This window comes from Trichoplusia ni, chromosome 8 (assembly GCF_003590095.1).
Source record: "Trichoplusia ni isolate ovarian cell line Hi5 chromosome 8, tn1, whole genome shotgun sequence".
Classification (NCBI taxonomy): Eukaryota; Metazoa; Arthropoda; class Insecta; order Lepidoptera; family Noctuidae; genus Trichoplusia; species Trichoplusia ni.
In genome coordinates, this window is record NC_039485.1 from 3,285,852 (window position 1) to 3,307,104 (window position 21,253).

At 34.7% G+C, this 21,253-nt stretch overlaps 1 protein-coding gene across 1 annotated transcript in view; it reads right to left on the minus strand.

Annotated features, from left to right (window-relative positions):
• Positions 1–1,670: 1,670 nt before the first annotated feature.
• Positions 1,671–21,253, minus strand: part of LOC113496597 — an 82,400-nt gene continuing 62,817 nt past the window's right edge. Inside the window, exons 4-12 of the mRNA XM_026875869.1 lie at positions 19,191–19,338; positions 16,352–16,450; positions 11,832–12,008; positions 10,515–10,637; positions 3,940–4,048; positions 3,389–3,613; positions 2,571–2,784; positions 2,059–2,343; positions 1,671–1,975 (exon numbers count right to left, since the gene is read on the minus strand). Coding sequence (XP_026731670.1) covers positions 1,736–1,975; positions 2,059–2,343; positions 2,571–2,784; positions 3,389–3,613; positions 3,940–4,048; positions 10,515–10,637; positions 11,832–12,008; positions 16,352–16,450; positions 19,191–19,338 — 1,620 coding nt within the window. The 3' untranslated portion in view covers positions 1,671–1,735. The remainder of the gene's footprint in view (positions 1,976–2,058; positions 2,344–2,570; positions 2,785–3,388; positions 3,614–3,939; positions 4,049–10,514; positions 10,638–11,831; positions 12,009–16,351; positions 16,451–19,190; positions 19,339–21,253) is intronic.

Genomic DNA, 21,253 nt, shown 5'->3' on the forward strand with positions numbered 1-21,253 from the left:
CTAATTTAAAAGAGCTTAATTGCCTTCTTGTTCCGTCGATCTCACAAACCATTTTTCAATCTAGCTAAAACTCTTAAATTAACTAAACTAATCATAGTTATTAAAAAGATACACAAATATTGAGCAAAAAAAATATAAATGCATACAAAAATAAATGCAAAATTCTCTTGAATAAAAGACTATTATTTAGAACTCATTGGTGTCTTAATATTCGTATTATTATGATACAGTAGTATATCATTATCCTAGATATGATATAATTAAATATACAAATTATTAAATAGTCTAAAATATAAACAGTTAAACTAACTTTAGTTAGAATTCATTAAAAAAATATGTTTCTATACAGGGTGTTTTGAACATTGTTTTTATTCATCAAAAATTTGTTAAATAGTTGTAAATTTCGATCAACTGGTGTTTTTATCTACCGACTTCAAAAGAAAGAAGGTTCTTAACTCGTCTGTATGTTTTTATGTTTGATATCTCAGAATTTCGAACTGGATTTCACCATTTAACGAATTTTTGAAATAGCTGCAATTTGGTACCATAAAAAATCATCAAGTTTGAGAATTGCCCATTTGAAGTCGTTTGTATGTTTTTGTGGTTACAAAAAATATTATGTACGATATTATAAGATATACAACACTTTCTGGATTGGGATTTTAGTTCCATTAAATAAAGTGAAATATTTTCACTTGTAATGCAAAACAGTTATTCAGAATATTAGCCCAGTCATTTACATTTCACCCTGTATTGTAATAAAATCTGCATACTAAAGTCAGTATAACTGTTATTTATAACTAGTTGATTCATAACAGTAAAGCACAGGAGTCGGCATAACTATTATTTTATTTAATGATACAAGTTTAACTTGAAATGAATTTCATTAATGATATTCAAGCAGAGACGATTACAGGAGAAAATGTTTATATTAATATTAATGTTGAAGATAACAAAATGTTTTATAAAAATATTCGCATTTTTTCTAATAGAAACGGTGATGAGAATATTAATGAGAACGAAGATATATTATTATTTGTGTTAAATGAAGCATCAAATAAAATATCAAACATTGAAGAGGTACCTACTGATGTAGTATGCCTAAGAGCCTCCGAAGTTTCAGTACCAAAATAAAATAAAACAAATAACACTGATTCTGAGAAAATCTAAATCAATGTTATTTTTAATCTTAGAGCTTCATTCCATGCGATACAAAATTGAGCTAAAGTACATAAAAATCGCAATCAAATGAATTAACTAAAACTTAAACTAATGGCATGACTCGACGTTTATACTTATACACTAGACACGATAGAACACGAAAATGATAATAAGTTAGTCATTATAAAAGTAGAAAAAATCTGTACAAAACTTATCTGTATAAAATGTATTCACAAAAGTGAAAATTCAATATCAGGTTTCTCAGGACTTAGTCCGTAGCACGACCTAGCACCATTATTTAAGGCGATCTAGAAACATTATTAACACTATCATAAATTATAAGCATATTTAATAAATCTGCGAGTCTAACACCTAATACATGGATGCAACTGACCTCAACTCCAATGAAGGTTAATTCTAAATTTTATCAGGTATCTAACTCTAACTGGAAGAATCGGTTATTCCTTCTATATTACACGTAGGGAAGAGAATGCTTTAAACACAGTAGAAACAGTTTCGACGTATATTGAATTAGCATCTAAAAACAGTCTTCGGTAGGATTTTTTAGGTTGGGTCAACCATCGCGGGAGTGATGTGGGTGTGGTTGGGATCCCAAGAGTCTTAGAGCCATCCACGCGGCGAGGGAGTGTGAAGCCGGTGCGGGGGTTACTACAGGCGGCGGTTGTACTGCCATTCGTGAACGCAGTTTCTGCAGCATGACTGCAGCTGCTAACGCTGCACTGGCGGCTGCACCAGCTGCAGAAGCGAATAGGGCACCAAAACTAACGGCTCCCATGCATATTCCGTACACGACCTGCACAAAAAATTTGAATTTTTAGAATAGAATCCTGCAAGGCTATATTCGAATGTATTGAATTTTTTAAGTATGGAAATTACCTCTTCACGAATCCTTCCACTGAAAACAGTAACTGGTTCAGTTCTTGAGGGTCCAAAGGCCAAGTCAGCTTCAGAAACTACGTCATAAATTCCCGATACTCCAACATCGGCAGACCTGGCGTCGCGGACTGCGCGCCGCTTGCGAAGAGACCGGGGTCCAGCTACAGCGGGTCCAGGAGCCCTAGCTGGGACCACTCCATCGCCTGAAGGTTCTGGCCTAACGTTGGTACCCAGGTTACGAGGTCCGTGAGGGAAACGTTCACGATCAATCATTGTGGAGCGGTCCTAGAACATAAGGCAATAGAGAAGAGTTAATTAATATTTTTTCACTAGAATTATGAAGTGTTCTGTCTATATAAAAGTATCAGCAGAACTTTTAAGAATGAAACTTTTATATCATGTAGCTATAAGATAGAAACTAGGACTAAATTATCATTCCAATAACATTTAGACATCAGGAAATCTGTAGGTTAAACATTATAAATAATAGCAGCTTATCCATAAATACTTACAGTGAAAGGCCTAGCAAGAGCTTCAACCAATTCTTCAACTGCAGACCTGTGGTCATGATCTGTTTCAGGTTCAACGACCGGCGCTGGAGCTACCTGTGGTAGCGGAGCGGGAGCCAGGACCACGTCACCAGATACCTCATCACCAAACGCTTCTTCAAGTGGAAGACGAGCTTCATCTAGATCTGATAGACCGCCGTCTTCAGCTGATGAGTCACTGGAAATTAAATTATCATTCATGATTACTGATATAGAGGTGCAGAAAAAAAAGGCTAAAAGATATTTATTTTTGGACATGCCAATGCAAATCTCCATATATAACGAATTAATGACAGATTTGGAACAGTCTATGTCCGGAATTAACGACGGATTTTCAATAGTCGGTCTGTTGTCTGAATAATCTCAGTTGATTAGTATTTAAGTTATTCAAATGTCATGTTAAATAAAATATTCGGTTTTGAAACTTTTTTTAGAACGAACTAATCATTAATTTTGAACAAATTCTTGATAGTGATTTGTCAGACGCCTTAACGCTTGTAAGTTGGAAGAATATATTTGGATTCCTAGTTTGAGTTCGTACTTTAAACCTTACTGTTGATACATGACATAAATGATAAATAATAATTAATTACTACACCAAGTTATTTAACCTTGAATAACTACCGAGAGCAAAATAACACAATGGTTTTACGAGCAAATCTTATTAACCTTGAAATGTAATGAAAATTTACGACATGTCGAATGACGGAGGTTTAATAAACTATTTCAGAATTGATTCAAACAATGAACTTTCTGAAATACGGTCCATTTTAAGTGCTTACTTTATATCGTTGTGATCTTGATGGGTCCTATCGTCTTTCCTGTCTAATGCTCCGTGTCTTTGCGGGGTGACGCCGGCTAACTGACAGTGGTCCAAACAGCCGTGCCTGCAGATCTCGACTTTGCATCTGATGTGGACGCTAAGGGCGTCGGGGAACTTGAAGGCATGGAAGAAGGCGTAGGTAATGACTGTCGCTCGCTCGTCCACTGCTTTGGCTTTGAGGAATCTGAAATGGAATATGCAAAAATGTTAAATAAGAGCTAATGCTAATGACTTGAGAATACTAGTAGAGAGAAAATAAATAAAAGATTCATGAAGGAAAAATAAACATGAATTGGTAGGTAAACAATGCAAGAAAGAAAGACAGATTTAAACAAAGTACAACACAACAAAAGTTTATTAATTCCCCCGAATGATGATCATACAAGCACTAGTACCAACATACAGATAACTGACACACATATGCATAAATTACAGAAAACAGATTTATAATTGAAGATTTAACCAACAAAAAATCGTCATCAAGATAAAAGCAAAACATTAGCGACTTACCTCGATATCATCTTAGGTCGCAGCACGCATCCATATTCATCTGACAGCTGAATCACATGCCCGGAGCCATCGGAAGCCGCGCAAGACTTTACTCGCATGTCGAATTCACCTGAAAGATGAAACGCACACTTAGAAAGATAAGACGAGCCTGTTTAGGAGAAAGGTCAAAGGGCCTACCGTCACCAATTAAAGTAATATTATTGCATTTGTGATAGTGAGACGATGATCTACGCTGTAGTGCTGTCACGCTTCCACATCCAAAACAATACTATTTTAAATAGAGGTACATAGGTTCTTAAGCGACAGTCGTCAAAGGTAATAAATAATAATCCATGCCCCATGCTTTGCATTGCCCACTGCTGGGCACAGGACTGAACAGTCCTGTCATTGAATGGTTATTCAATGATCTCTTCATATGGTGACCATGCATAGTGAAATTGTACTGCTTTAAATCATCGGATGTGAGTTTTGTTTGGTTTTAGGATTTTTAAAAAGACACCCAGACTCAGAACAAATGATTGTCCTACGCGGGGATCGAAGCCGCGACACGATGAACACTGGATTTGAGCAATCAAGTTCCTCTGTGAGTTTCGTGCAAAGGGTAATTGGGACTATCTGATGTAAGCCTTGGTTCAAAAGATCGCTTGATGTAAAATTTTGGTCATCATTAGCGTAATAGGATACCTACAATTTTGCTGTAGGAATAGCAATGTAGTTTAGGCTCGTTATAAAATGAATTGTATTCATTTCACGGATAAACGGCACATTCTCGAATCATTATAAATCGCTGAAACTATTTCAGAAATCTAATTCCTTTTATTGCGCTGATGGTTGTTATCACGACATTTCACTCCTAATACAAACAATCGATTTAAACTTTATCACGCTATTCATTAGTATCGTCACTGATTTCGCAAACAAAACAAAATATGAATCGGTTGGCAAATTTGAATTAAAAGTTTGTTCGTGATAAATATTATGCATCCTCATTCACTTTTATAATTACCTAGCCCTTGCCTGTGCGTTGTTTGTTGTATCAAGATTTCATGTTTGGGGCGTGGCCAACGATGGTAGAGTAAATGGCATAAACACTACGATCTCTGAATTGTATGAACAAATCAAGCAATGTGTAATGAATGGATAGCCCATGCTAATGATTATGTTGGGTCGCTTGTTGTTTTTAACTTAAGTGCTTAGAAATTTAACGGGTCAACATTGTTGGAAATTGTCCTAAGTTTTTACCGCTTGGAAGAACCGATTAAGACTTACGACGATCACGTACTGATAATGACTACCTATTACTTTTTCCTCTTTGTATCCCCCTTATCCCCTTCAACATATGTATATTCCCTGCAGCACAAAACCACTTTCAAAATGTTCTATCAAACGAAGTGCCTATTATTACTATAACAAGCTCTTACAAGAGCATGCTGAGAAGCTATTCAACAGCATTCTCAAACAGATATCGTTTAAGTTAAAGGATGGTCAAACACTTAACCAAGTAAACAAATATTCCATTAACTGTAGAAACATTACAAACTTGTGACCGCACCTTGGTGTTTGGAGTCGTCAATTCTGGTTAACACCGGAAATATTCAGTACTGTTTGTTTGGAAATAAAGGGAATGTTTAAAAATGCTTGTAAGTATGCTATGACAATATAAAAGTACGTCTGGAAGATTGTGTCTGCATAGGTCACACTAAACCTGCTGTGCGCGATGTGTCGCAAGCTCGAGCCGTCATTTTTGTGATCGACAAACGCTCGTCCTGTATCTGAGAGCCTTGTGTATGAGGTGTGAATGCTTAAGAAACTAGTGGCGACACAATTATAAAAAGGCTGAATGCGAGAGTCTTTTTTAAAATAGACAAAAAAGGGGTGATTGACGAAATAAGAAAAATAACGAAATTATGAAATTGAGATTCTTGACAATCATCCGAAGCAATGGTATAGTAACTTAGCAAGATGGTTAAACTTTTAGAGCTACATTAAATATACATATTTATCTGAAAAAATTACAATTCCTCGTGTATCATAAGAAAAATTACCGGAATATCTTTACGTTTTATCGCTGTAAGACTAGATCTTAAATCCGACGCACAACAAAAACAACAAATCAATTAACTCGAACAAAGAACGTGAAATTCCAACGTAGATCCGTCTTATTAAAAGATCATTCACATTACAATCATTAATAACTGTCCATTAGATAAAAGTGGTCATAACGCACGATTTCGAAATGCTATTGATTCAATTGAGACGAAATTAATAGGTTTCTTTTGTATTATAACTATTGTATATTCGTAGGCTTATGAGAAAATTGAGATATGTATTTCTAAAAGTTATTAATAGACTACACTTTTTATTATCATTTTTTTTTCAGCCATTGCTTTCCCACTGCAGGGCAAAGGTCTCCCTTAGATTCTTCCATTCTGTCCGGTCTATTGCTTTTGCCATCCACTGTTTGTGGTACGCATCCAGTTCGTCGCGCCATCTCATTCATTTTATTATCATTATTCTATTTAAAATTATTTAACTGAGAGAGTAAATAGATAATTACTTTATATACCTAGTCGGCATCCCTATTGTACATTCGCGTGGATTTTTACATTCGCATTGATTTAATTTACAACGAAAACCAAATTCACTTTGTTTTTCGTTGTGAATCAAAACGACCATACAGACATCATATATTAATATGATTTTTGTACGATTTAAAAGCATCTTTAAGATTGAAGTACCAGTAATTTTACGAGCTACGGTAGCTAATGATTGCGATTCCGCAGGACAAGTCAAAGGTCTTGACTTCGAACCCAAAGCACGCACCGGCTTTTCGAATGTGTGTTTTAGAGGAAAATTAGAATAAATACTAGCTGTTGCCCGCGACTTCGTCCGCGTGGTTAGAAGAAATTGCGACTATAACTTGAGATTTAAACTATCCTATCTCTCAAGTTGGATCGAACTGCACATGGTGTGCGAATTTTATTATTATCGGTTAAGTGGTTTAGGAGTCCATTGAGGACAAACATTGTGACACGAGATTTATACATATTAAGATAAAAGCTGTCGTGTTTTGGAAGGTAACTTAAACTACTTAAAGCCTGGAGCGGCCAAACTTCTAAATTAGAATTAGTCTGAGAGATTTTAAAAATATCGGACGGATACGATAATTTTATGATTTTTTATGAATTCATTTCGTATGAATTAAATCTGTCAATTTTTATAACAACTGTGAATTCCAAATTGGAACATTTCAAAATGTTTGTAACAAAAATTATCAATACCAAGAAAACGTAAATTGTAATTAGGTAAACAGTGTGTTATTTTTGGCTTGCGTATCATCTAACTGCTTATATTCACTTGGGGGCTAATAAAAATACTCTTTATAGTTAATACAAAACTCGACGCTATATAAAATACAGTCAGACGCTGTCGTTTAAAGATGGTCGAAGCAGTCAAGGTGTATCAGGAGTATTACGTATTGCAATCACGCAAAGCAAAGACAAATTATGCCCAATAACTGCTCTTAAAAATGAATAGATTTTAAAAAATCTAAAAACCCACGATTTTTAATGTCACTCTATTCAAATTTTATTAAAATCGGTCCAGCCGTTTTTATAATTATAAATTAAATTGTCATCGGGTTTAAAGCTACCCTGAAAATTTTAGCCTGCTAGCTTATCGGGAAGTGCCTCAAAATTGAGTTGCAAAAATTCAACCGGAACGACAAACGTACAAACAAGAAAGTGGGAAATTAAAAACTATTGTCTCAAATTTCAGTATTGCAATGCGAATCCAAAACTAAGCCGTTGCGTTTGTAAAATATTTGCTATCGATTGCTGTTGCTTGGCTGTCGCATGCATGTACGTACGTAATAGGCACCAATGCCGGTCCCAAGTCCTATAGTGGGAAGCCCGTTAAGCAAACTCATTCGTACATATTTGTCCAGTTCACTTTTTACAATTTCTGGGTACCGTTAGCTTGTGTAAACACTGGCATTACTTACTAGTGATTTGACGAGACTTAGTGTTAATAATACTTAGCACAATGAAGATAATGATTTTGAATGTGGACGAATATTTTTGATGAAAAAATTTTTCTCAATGATTGAGCGTTGAATTGATTCGTGAAACATTCAATTGTTGAACGCTTTCGTATGTACGGATATCCTCTTTTTTTAAATGACTCATTTTAAATATTATTATTGTTTTATGGTATTAGTAAATAGCAATCCTGAATTTAATTTTCCCGTACTTTGAACTAACGTAATCAATATAGGCGTTTACATTTTAGTTTTCACTCTCGGCTGGAAAAATTCCTTAAACTATGTTGAATTTTATGAAAAAAAAAATACATTCATTCATTTCAACCAACAAGAAAAAGATGAGATACCTAATTCATCTGTGTTGGATTTAATGTTTGTTACTTCAGAACCTCGGACTTGATAAACCGATTTCGGTGATTCCTTTTTCATTTTACGAAAAATAGCTGTTTTGCCACATACAAATTTAATCGCGGTTGGGTCAGTAGTTTTAATGTAGTTTTGTAGTTAAAATAATATTATATGAATAAGCTGTTAACAATACATTAAAGAACCTCAAATAAAATTTATTTTACGATTGAGTTTCATTTACGCGTAGGTATATTTTATTGTTCCGGGTAAAGGGTAATATTATACAGCGACCTAAAACTAGCTTTGAGCAATACGTTGGTACACGTGGAAGCGGGACGGCAATACTCGGCATAGAGCGCTATCTCACTTCCACAATATCATTGGTATTCCTTTAGAAGGCAGTGGTAAGGTTAACGATAGTAAAATCTTACATAGGTATTTATAATTTTCAGTATTAATATTAATGCTTCATTATAGAAACAGGCTTCAAAGGCGAAATGCCGGCAAACATTATAAATACGGAAGACGCGCCATTTAAATGACGTTTCTACTTAATTTTACATTAGATAGCTTTTTACAATCGTCAACGCAAGGAAGTCTGCAATAATATGGCAGGACAAAAACGACTACTTATAAGCTGATAAACATAATTATTACAAGGAATTATATAATGCACTGTAATTTCTTTGCACTAAGAAACAAATTACAACAAGACAATTTATAGATAATTAATTTGATACTCATAAGTATAAATTAATATTACGTAAGTACGTATAATGAAGAAAGTTTTCTTTACTTTTTTTGCCATTATATTAGTGATTTATTAGTAAGAACCTTGATGAAAGGTGATTTGTATGACTGTGATTAATTTAATACGTAACATATTTTTTTTTTATAATACGTAACAGCTTTTGATGATGGATTAACAATAGATTAAAAACTCTTTTTATATTCCAAAAATGGAATCATATTATTTTTCACACAGTACCCGAAAAAGAAACATGTATTATTATTGGTAGACATGTTACCGGATAAACTTGCATTGTTGTTGTACTCTGTATATATTATTATTTACATATAATATATTATGTATACTTAATAACACCGTTGTAACTTCAAAGATATAAAGCGACAGTGTTAAATTTAAATATCTCGTTAACTTCATAAAGTACAAAATATTTTCTTTTTTGGCTATAAAACTAGAGATACAGCATTTTAACTGCTTATTTGATGACATATTCTTACAAATGTATCATTGGTCAAACAGCTTTAAGTCTTTGAAATCAAAATGAACTTTATTCCAAAGCAGTAAACTCTATTTTCGTAGTCTACAACTATGATTTTTAACATGAGACCGTAAAACTTAAACTTTTTATCTATGTTCATCACATTTATATCCAATCAACAGTTTTATCAGCCATTTATAAACATGTCAGTCATCACGTTTGACAGTTTACGAACAACTTTACATTCTTGATTTCAACAAACGAAAATTGTTGTAAAACATTATCCCACGCAATAAAAGTTATACTAAGTCGCATGCGGTACGGAAATGCGGTCATAAAAATTGATGAATATTAGTGAAAATGCCTTTTGCGTTTTAAAAGTAAACAATAGGTGATTTTGGCTTACTTGAGTTTGCTGTATAATTATGGATAACAGGGCATTGTGCGTACTCAGCAACTGTGTGTATTGCTCATATTGTAACTGATCTTTGCGGCGTGTGTGGGTTTTTAATATAATTTTATGGCACACTTCATTTTTGAAAGAAATAAATATTTCTTACAAAACGAATTCTCTAGGACCACAATGTCAGTGAGCAGAACGCATTGAGTGAGTTTGGTGATTAATGCCGAAACGTATTATATGGGAAGAGAAATTGTAATGTGGCCAGTATAGCAGGGGGACCATCATAGGCTGTAAGTATATTTTTGGCTGGAAGCTGACTCTAACATATTTGGGAAAAGGCAAGTATGAGGATGACTGCACACGGTGTGATGAATTTGTAGAAACTTTTATTATATCGTAATTTAAATGACATTGTTGGAAAATGTTTAGTTGTTTTCAGCAAAGTGGTTTCCTTAAGACATTTCCTTCACAGACATAACCAAACTTTGTACTTATATAATATTGTTCTATGCATGTTTTCCAAAGAGGATTTAATCAAATAGTTACCAAGTCTTACCTCGATAATCGTTGATGGCTACGACGAGAGTCAGGGTGGATCCTAATGGGACGATGCCGGACACTGGTGCAGCCCAGGGTCCCTTCCCAGCTTGGATCTCCATCCAGCAGTCGACGTTGTCTCCTGTTAACCAAATGTAGTTGAGAAGGGAATGACGAGGAAGGTCTAAAAGGGTGAGCACATTCGAAGTATTTATGTATTAAGGGATAGGCATTCATTATGTGTCAGTTTTGATCGATGCTCATGATGAACTTGTACATATTTTCTACTATCTCGAGTTCCTTTTTTTCGTTTTGTTTGAACATAAAAAATAATAAGAGGAATTAAATTGACATATAGAATTCGAGGATCATTGGTGGTTATTTAGTGTAGATAAAATATGATTGAAAGACAACAAATATATTCAAATACAAACAAGTCGTAAAAAGATATAAAATTTTGTAATCTTCACGATACTCTTCATGGTGACGACGGCAAAATTTTATTTCAGGTAATTTGTGAGCGACAATACATGATGAACGGCGAAACAAATGCCAACATTCCCCGAGGCTGGTAATACTTCGATTGGTATGACAGCTTTTGTCGACTTTTAAAGGAATGGTATAAATGTTGGTATGGTACACAGCGAGACAGGTTCGTCGCTTCGATAGCTGTCAGTCTACATTGTTTGGGATCTAATAAACCTTAAAACCGGTCGCGTCATAGCCGTCCAATGAAATGACAAGGTAGAGCTTTCTGATTGGTTGGTCATTTTTCAAAGTATTTGACGGCTGTAGTCATTTGGACAAGTCTAGTGCGTACTATTAAATATTTTATCTTTATTTCTACACACTACATCTTCTTTTCAAGAAAGAGAATGAATACCTATCAAATTTAATTTCCCTATTTTGTTTAACCTTCGAGTTTGAATTGTACATGTCGATGGTCCTATATATTACCAAAGACTTACGGCCATATTCAAAAGCGTCTGGCACTGGCACTAACAGTGGTAATGAGTAAAATATTGCTATTAGCTTGGGCATGCTTGGTGTCTCCGTCTTTTTCAAATGGAATGTAGAGACGAACTGACATGACAAATACTTAAGAATGTCGCTTAGTGCTAAGCGGGTGTTGTCTATTTACGGATGGGAGTTTCAATATCTTCCAATATTTGTTTTTGAGTTTTGAAAGAAAATTGCATTTTTTTTCGAAACCTATGTGATATCCCACACCTAAACGCCTCTCCTTTTTCCTTCCAAATCTTTTGCTGTCCCAGAAGATGTTCACTCTGCTTATGGCAAGTTATACCATATAGAAATATATAGAAAATGACCTTACCTCTGAAATCCAACTGTACTACATCCAAATCGGCAATGACCATCGGCGGCTTCGACGCTGTCTTCTCATAATCATTGAACCACTCGCACCTCAGCCTCTTCGCCTCATCCCACACCTCCAACAAGTCCTTATCATATTGCACTACTACTGTGTTCTCGTAGAATTGTCCGTGGAGATCTGAAAAAAGAGGTTTGACATGATTTAGATTTCATAACACATCATTTTTGACATTGGTTTTCTTCACAGTATTCACGTTTAACATTTATCAAGTAACAAGAAATAAAGTTAGTACCCATTGTAAAAAAGAAGCTATAGCAATTATCCATTTCTTGTGTGTAATGAAAATGTTCACCATTGAAGGATTTTTTTTCGAAACGGTTTTTTATGTCATACGGTTTTATAACTACGGTTGATTATTATAAACAGACGCAACATTTTATTACTATGTGATCGTAATGTCGGAATTAATTAAATACCGAAGTTTTCCTATTCAATTTTCAAATCCTTATTATTGCTAGGGCTAAACCCACACGGATGTACTCACGCAAAAAGTGGAAGTCGCCCGAAGAACGCGGATCGTGTCAGTGGTCTCGGGTCGACGTGACGCAAGCAAAACTGATCCCTAAAGACTTCTAGCTCACTCCCTTTCAGAACGGCCATCCATTAGGACATTAATCTTCCAAGTTTACACGCGCCTGACATATTCAGACTCTATGTCATACGGTTTTAAATCGTTTTCACATTGTCACGCGCCATTCAATTCGTGAGAAGCAGTTAAAGTCGAAATTAGTACGTCACAGCTGGAAGGAAATACACTTGAAAGTTGGATTGAGGGATGGCGTCTCCGAGGCGGGTGTTGAGGGAAAATGAACTTTATGTGTGGCGTTATGTGGTCCGTCGGTTGGCGATTCCGAGAAACAATGCACGCGCAATGTTCGCAGAAGGAGCGGGACGCATGCGCCGTCCGTTACTCCACACTAGCCATAGTGGATGCGACTAGGAATCGGCATGAGAAAAACTCACTGACTTTGTTGAAATGGGACCGGTGTGCCGTAAAACTTGAATGCTGGAGATTTATTGCGAAATTGTTACGAATCACCGATAGTTACGGGGAATCTAAATTCTATACGAGATTAGGTTTAACGATATGGCAAAATATGGACAGACTTCCTGCTGGTATTTTGCTTTGACCAAAAACTTTATTTTCTAAATACGAGAAAATATAAAAGAAATGAAAATCACGGATCACTAACTTTAAGACAAAATCACATCACAAATATTTGTAAAAACCTACCAAATTATAAATTCCATAAAACATATCTCACAAAGAAAGTTCGATGACTAAGTAATTCCATATCACATAAACCTCACGTTGTCCGATCAATTAATTACCGGTAATGCAACAATGACAGCATCCGCGTACAATCTTAATAGCCTGAATAAAGATGAGGATAGTTTCCTCACTATACAAAGCATTATTAATGGAAGCAAACGATCTGATAGCGAGCTAAGTGCTTAGCTTGCAATTTTGATTTATGTTTTAAATGAATTACTTCTACCTTGGTCGTATGGGTGTTAAGATAAAATTTGTGAAAGATTTCTCGCGTGTGAGCTGTCTTTATACGCAAACTTAGCTAGCGTTACTGAAACTGCTTAGATAATCTTAGATGGCTGTTTGAGAACTATGATCAAGTTACTTTAAGGATATCTTGAACATTTTTATGTCAGGCGTTATGTATTTACGCATCGTTCAGGGCCGTTTAAAGGTCCTGCAAAACAAACTTAGAAACAGTGTGAAACTAGCCACAGAACAAAAAAAAACAAGTGACGATTTGAATAAACCGTTAAACATTTTTGATTCAAACTTAAATTCGTGCTCATGATCTCGAATCGGTCTCGAATTCGAAACACCTACGACAACCATAAAACAAAATCGAATCAGCCTTATTTGAGTAACAAGTCCTTATATAAAAGCAAAGTCTAAACAGTCGAGTATTTGTTACTTAAACACAATTCTAATCGGTGTTGGACTTGTTTCAAGTATGCGTCTATCTTGCCTACGCCTTCCCTTGATAGCTACATCCCTGACATCATCTGGCAGTTGATTAGATGATTATGTCAGCGTTGTCTCTCATTCTGGTGTCGTTCGATGGTCTGATTTAAATGGGTTTAATAGATGTTCAATGGTCTACAGACAAGTAGGAGAAATAGGTATTCAGGATACGCGCGCAAGTCACTACTATTAGATGATCAACAGTTCTTGGTTATTTACCGAAGAGTTTAATTTAGTACTCTATGAGACGGTATGGAAGGATTTGTCATTTTTGCTTCTGAATTGTATTTATTGTAATCACTTGTCACAGGACAGAGGTGTCAGAAAAATAGTGGAACATTACACATTTATTGGTACTTCTTTTAAAACCCTCGTCTACGAAACGATTTTATTCCACATTTCCAACTACCAACCATATCACTCGATTGCATTTAATCCAAGATTAAAGCACTGTTGTTTCATATCCGAGTGGTTGAAGTCACCACGCCAAACCCTCTGTACGCGACGTGTCGCGGGTTCGATCCCTGCGAAGGACAAGCATTGTGTGATCCACTAATGCGTGTCTGGGCGTCTTGTGCATGTGATTTGTAGGTTTGTAAAACCTCTCGTGACACAAGGAATAATTTTTTTACTGCGGGAGTCGTTTTTTTTTTTTAATGTAATATAAAGATATTCCGCATTACAAAAAAAATTACACCACAATATATCATCACTGTCTGCCAATACAAAAGTATATTCTACCTCGCTTCAGGAACAACGCATCTGACTAATAACTTTGCGCGCTAATAACTCAATACAGATAAAAGATATCTCTCTATTCGCAATAATCTCAATCTCTCTATAATTATAACGGTTTTATGTTCTTATAAATGTATACGCATCACAATTTTAGATGATTTATCAAAGGAATGAGGTAACATTCGTTTCTCTTCATTGGCGTGACGGATTGCGATATCGCATTGAAGTATAAACAAGCAATTATGGAAAATGTAGAGAGAACTGGACGTGGAAGCGAGCATGGTGTTTCTCTTCCTTTTATTGTGATACGATGCGATAATAACAAGCATGAGATAAGTCTCTGAGGGTATCACTATTTTATTCTTCTTCTACAATGAATTTTTTCTGAATGCATAAACGTTTCCTCGCAGCTGTTTGTTAACGATTTCCGTACTTTATGTTTTGCTCTTGTGTCGCAAAGAGTTCTAAAAACGTTTTAGACACATGCCCATAATTTAAACAGAAAAATGTGTTTTAATTGTATAACATAAAGCGTCTCCACTAAACAACCAACTTAGGCTATCACGGTCCACTGCTAAACATAGGCCTCCACAAATTGCGTCACCATATAAAATCCTCCGTTTTCAGAAAGCATGTATGAGAAAACGTAATCAAGATCCACCCGGTTCTCTAGTGCTCCAGTAAAAAATATCGGTAAAGTATAATCTATTAAAATAACCTGAGATGGATGACTTTCTCAGGATATTTTGACTGACTATACATTCAATGTGTCCTAGCCACAAAAGATTAAAACTATTCCACCTTAGATAACGCAAAAAATGTTCCACATACTCGTACATGAGAATGCGTAACAATATATCGATACTATCGAATAACAAACACATTAAGGACGATTTGGAGAACGATGTACGATTAATCGATTTGTTTAAACAATTTATTATATCGAGTAATTGTGCGAGACTGCATCATTAGGTATCGGATACATTTATTGATTTCACGCCACTACCCACGGTCCATTTGTAGTGAACCAACCGAGACGAGATTTAATTACCTTCAGTGTAGATTTTGCCTTAAATTGCCTTTAATTTTAATTGCTTTCTTATATTTTTGAATCTTGGTAAAACAAAGAAGATTATTGAGTTTTCAATTGTTTCAACTTTTTGCATTACTTTTTCTATTTGCAAAATCTTTTGTGGTATAACAACTAGCTGATGTCCAATCCAATTAAGTTGTTATTTGTATTTTTTGTATCTAGTGTCTTAAATGTTAAGGTATCATTAAGATGGTCGAAAGAAAACGAAACAAACATATACACGATATTATTATAGGTAGTGTCAAAGTATTTTTTCAGGATAGAAATCAGGTACGTGGAATCTTGATGTTTTCAATTTTATAATAGAACAACCTAAGAGTTCTTAAAACGAAAAAACGTTCGTAAAAGAAAAACAAATCATCATCATTTTTCAAAGGAAGGTACAGCATTTGGGTATTTACTCTGAACATTAAATTAAATTTAAAAATTACAACAATACAACATAATATTTTTCGGCAAAAAAAAGAAAAAGTATCAGTCGACATGATTGAAATCAAAAATGTATATAATTCCAAACCAAAATCACCAGTACGTTAAAAAATCTGTACTCAAAATGTGCAGTTAGCAACCCACTATCTCACACGACATTCAACCTTAATTCTGTGTTATTTAATGTTTAATTAAATATCTAATTACCTGGTTTAGTGCCGCACTTTGCATAGGCGATTCTGAACGAGAAGTACGTTTGACCCGTTGACGGAGGCACGTACACGCACCGAGGATCGCCGTGTTGACCTGGGGAGGATAAAGACATGTTAGAGATTTATTATATGTATAAAAATAGAATTGAAAACAAGCTGCGACTGTAAAAACTTTCACCCCTATAACTATGAAATAGCTCGAGCGTCTTTACACATAATTCACCTATAATACACAATAAAATAAATTTATATCGCTCTATGCGTTCTTGAGTTATGATGCTACAAACTGTCAAACGTATAAAACCGCTCTTTTTGCGGGAGTTATAAATAAACTATTGCGAAATGTATGTGACCTCCGTGACGCAATTGATTTGATTTATTTTGAAATTTGAACAAAAGTTTTATGTGTGTATCTTTTGTGTTTGTTGGTATGTTAATATGGCTAATGTTACTCGCGGCGATTTAAGGATTTTGTTAATTGAAAAAAATAAAATAGTATTCTGTTATACTTGTAAAAATTATCGTCCACGAAATACCTCGATCAGAATCAAACACAAAAACCTATCTAAGTTAATTTATGAACTTATTCATAAGGAAACTATTCAAGAAAATTGAAATAAAACATTACCAACGTGAGTTATAGTAAAACTTTATGCCCTATTAACAAATAGAAAGCAAAGTACTACATTAAAGGCTCGGTGTTTATGTTAATGACTAATTAAGTGAGCGCACACCTTCACAATGTTAATTGCAATATCGTTTGCAAGATAAACAAAGGAAATAATACTATGAGATAAATACAACGCTTGTCTGGTGCGAGTTTGGGATTTTCCGGATAAAATGAAAAGTCTTTTTCGTTAACTATCTACTTACTAAATGCTTATTTACTGGGTTAAATACTTCAAGAAATGAAGTATTGCAAAAAGGGTAAAAAATCTAGGTGTCTTTTAGTAAAACACTCAGTTTTAAATTAACGTGAGTAAGAACTGCGTCGAGGTCATCACACCTAATACTGTACAAGACGTGTAGCAGGTTCGAATAAGACGTGAATGTTTGTGTAAGCACCCGCGATACAAGGATATTTGTTATACCACTCCCACACTACTAATTTAAGCCAGTGCGGAAAAAGTACAAGAAGTAGAGACAATCTTACAAAATGTGAAAATCTACCAATATCTATTGCGTTGAATCTATCTATATCATTAAACTGAATAATATTCATTTTGATAATATTCAATAACTTTCACTACAAGCACTAAACAACTGATAAAACATACAGCAATACTACGAAATACATACGAACTATAGAAAAATTACACCAAGACACAGAACAAATAATCATGCTCAACATAAAAATATTTGTCCTGTGTGGGAATCGAACCCACAACCTCCGATATCGCAGTCAGAGCCACCAGCCACTACACCAACATACAAATGGCGTATATAGGTCAGTACGTCACAGACATCTGCGTCGAGATCTAGACTATTCCAGTTAAAATTCTAGATAAGTTCACGGTTAGTTTGATCGTAAAAATGAAGCACAGCGGAAATAGCCATGCTTAGCAACATTCCTACACCAACACGTCTGGGTGGTGACTAAGCATTGCTTTTTAAACTTATAATAGAAATTTGCAATTAAAAACAAAAGATCATTCTTGAATTTTGCCTTCTTTTGTATTAACTTACTTATAAGGAAGTTTTTTAAGGCTGCCAAAAAACACAAAATGTTTTTTTTATTATATTTTCAGTTTTCATCTATGTACTAGTATTTAAGTAAGATTTTATATTAATTGTATCGTAACATCTAAATGCTTGAAACGATTCTGTTTTCCAAGAAGAGCCGTTCATTTACAACGAAATACTGTACGGCTTCAATTCGTAGTTAATTTGCAAATGGATGCAAATTAATGAAGAATAGGTTATTGGTTAACATGATTGCTAATTAAGTACTTGAGAATTGATGTTCTCTTGAGAGATTTTACATTCAACATTACATAGACATGAATAAGTACTGGCCAAACACAGAGAGATTTTCAACACGCAAATAATTTTTAATTAAATTTAATAGCAACAGAAACAAAAAACACTATATTTAGCCTTCACATTAACCCACAAACAGACTCTACAAAATTTAATCAAAACGGATAGTCAAAACTATTCATAACAAAGCTAAATTGTATATAAATGAGATTAAAGTAAAACCATGTACAGTATGTAACAGTACCACATACTTAAACCCGAACAACTGGAGCGTGGTTTATTAATAATTCACTAAGTACGTAGCATTCATAATTGTGAGTGAAACCTCAGCAATTATAGCAACAATTAGTGGCGGTCTGAATACACCGGTTTCTAACATTTCCTTTGATTTTGTAGACGTTCTGTTGTGGATCTTGGACTGTGATCTAGTTGGTCTGACTTAGTTCTTAGATTATTTATTGTTTGGACTTTCAGGATGTTTCTAAAAGGTCAGTCATTATGAACCCTCACAGATCTCCTAAATCTAAGAACCTTTCAATGTAAGCTACAAATCATGGCATATTTACCAAGAAAACACTGCGTAAAAATGATCTTCAGTATTAGTCGTTGATGCAATTATTCCTACACCAATTTTAAATATCGCAACACACCTAATATTAAAGTACCCAAAATATAAGTACAAAACTAATTCAAAACAAAATATACAAGAAAAACTACCTGTAACATCCCTATACCACCTTCGCAGACAGATGCGTAAACGTCCAAACGACGTCCGCATTCCACGATAAGCACAAACGTCCATATATTCCACATATTACTCTAACGTATTACAATAACTGGCACACAATACGCACCTTTCGACGAGACAATGCCTTCGAAGGGGTGTGAGAAGGTGAGGTGCACGTCCATGTGGTCTTTCCCGCACATCACTTCGAGAGATTGAATGACTGGCATCCCGTCCGGTCGGTCCATCGGCCAGAGCTCGCCGGCTCTCGCTCTCGTCTGTAAGAGATACACTAGTATTAATATACAAATAATGAATGAAGTTTATTGATAATCTACTGGCATGATGTATCTTGCACTAGCCAAGTCATTAAAAAAACGCTCGAATGTATGGCTGACAGATGACATTTACCTTCAATAAGTCACGAGAATTTGACCTGCCATACATTCGAGAGATATTGAACTTGGACTTGGCTAGAGGGACTGATGATGTAATGATTCTTCATACTGCAAAATTAGTGTGTTCTTTTTTGCCATAGCGTCAGTACGCCCATAGTGAAAAGTTGAACTGTTTAATTAATTAAGTCATGGTGGCCTTGGTATGTTTTGATTGAATATGACTTTTTCAAACAATCATTTATGTTCGTACTTTTACCACTTTTTCTCTGAAATTAGACAAAGTTTATATTTGTAACTGTACCTCATTATGACGTAGATAAATTAAATGTGACCTCTTTAGTATCTTGTTATTAAGATCATCAGTGACCAAAAAATGTATTCGGAGAAATTATGAATTTCAACAAGCTGAGATATGGGTAGGGCATTTTAATTAGAGTTACCGTTAATGTCTATATACGGTATCTTTATGGCCACTTATATTTTCACAGTTGCTCTCAAAGGTTTGAATACTACGTCTTGGCTTAGTTTTGCTTTAACTAGATTATACAGTCGAGAAATATATTTTTTTTGTCACTATATTTGTGATTCATTTATGTATCAGTGGTAGTCATGCGTTTCTATGCATGGATTTATAAATATATGCACGAGGTGCAGATTCGATCCCAGCTCAGGAAAATTATCAATGTGACGTTTTCAAAATGGTAAAAGAAAACATTGTGAGGAAACCTTGATTCCAAATATTGGAATCTGAAATCGCCAACCCGCAGTGAGCTGATGGTGGTAAATCCTCTAAACCTATCCTATAAATCATGTAAGTACATTATGCCAATTATAAATGCAATTAAATAGAGAGAATTGATTATCCGTAAACCATGAAATGCTGATACAGCTTTAAAGATAAAAAGAAAATTAAAAACTGCCACTCTTCATAACAATAATTAATTATGTAATTAATTTTTCCAGCAATGCCTGTTCGTAGAACAACAATCAATGTACGATCAATGCTCACAATAACACAAAACAATAACATTTTCCATCAGCATCAATTAAAAGCTTTATGTAAAAAGCAAATATTCCTTTTCAAGAAACAAACTTAACCAGCAGTTCCTACAATGTTTCTACCACTTTAAAACCTTCACATAAGGTTTATTTTCGTTTAGCATTCAATACGTGAGTTTAACATAAATTTGTATTTCCTGTAGACTTCCCAAGGAGCGGTAGACGAGTATCGAGACGGTTCTGCGAAGGAGGGCAGTGTAAACATAATAAATGGCCGAAGAATAATTTTTGTGCGGCAAGTTTACGCCAAAATTGGATGATTGGCAAGTGTGCGCAAGGTGAGGGATGCCAAAGAGTAAGTAAGATAAGATTCGACATGAAAAGATAAAAAAATATTCTGCGGGAACATAAATCGGGATTGAAACTATCCTATGTCTTAATCCAAGTTTTAAATTATATGTGTACCAGTTTCGTCTCGAATCCGAATTCGTTCAGTGGTATTTGCGTAAGGGAGTGACAAAAATCCATACAACTAACAACAACATACTACTAAAATTATAAACTAATAATTTTAGTTGGAGGTTGGCATATCCGTTAAGTACATAATGACCAGTCATAACTAATGCTGTCTATTATTCTTATTTTAAATCATTCTTATGTAGGTCTATGAAAACGAATAGTTCTAAAGTAGTTGACATTTCACAGAACACACACAATAGGTAATAAAGATTATCACTAATTGACAATGTAATTAAAACCATATCATGGTATTATTTTTGTACTCAATGTAATAAAT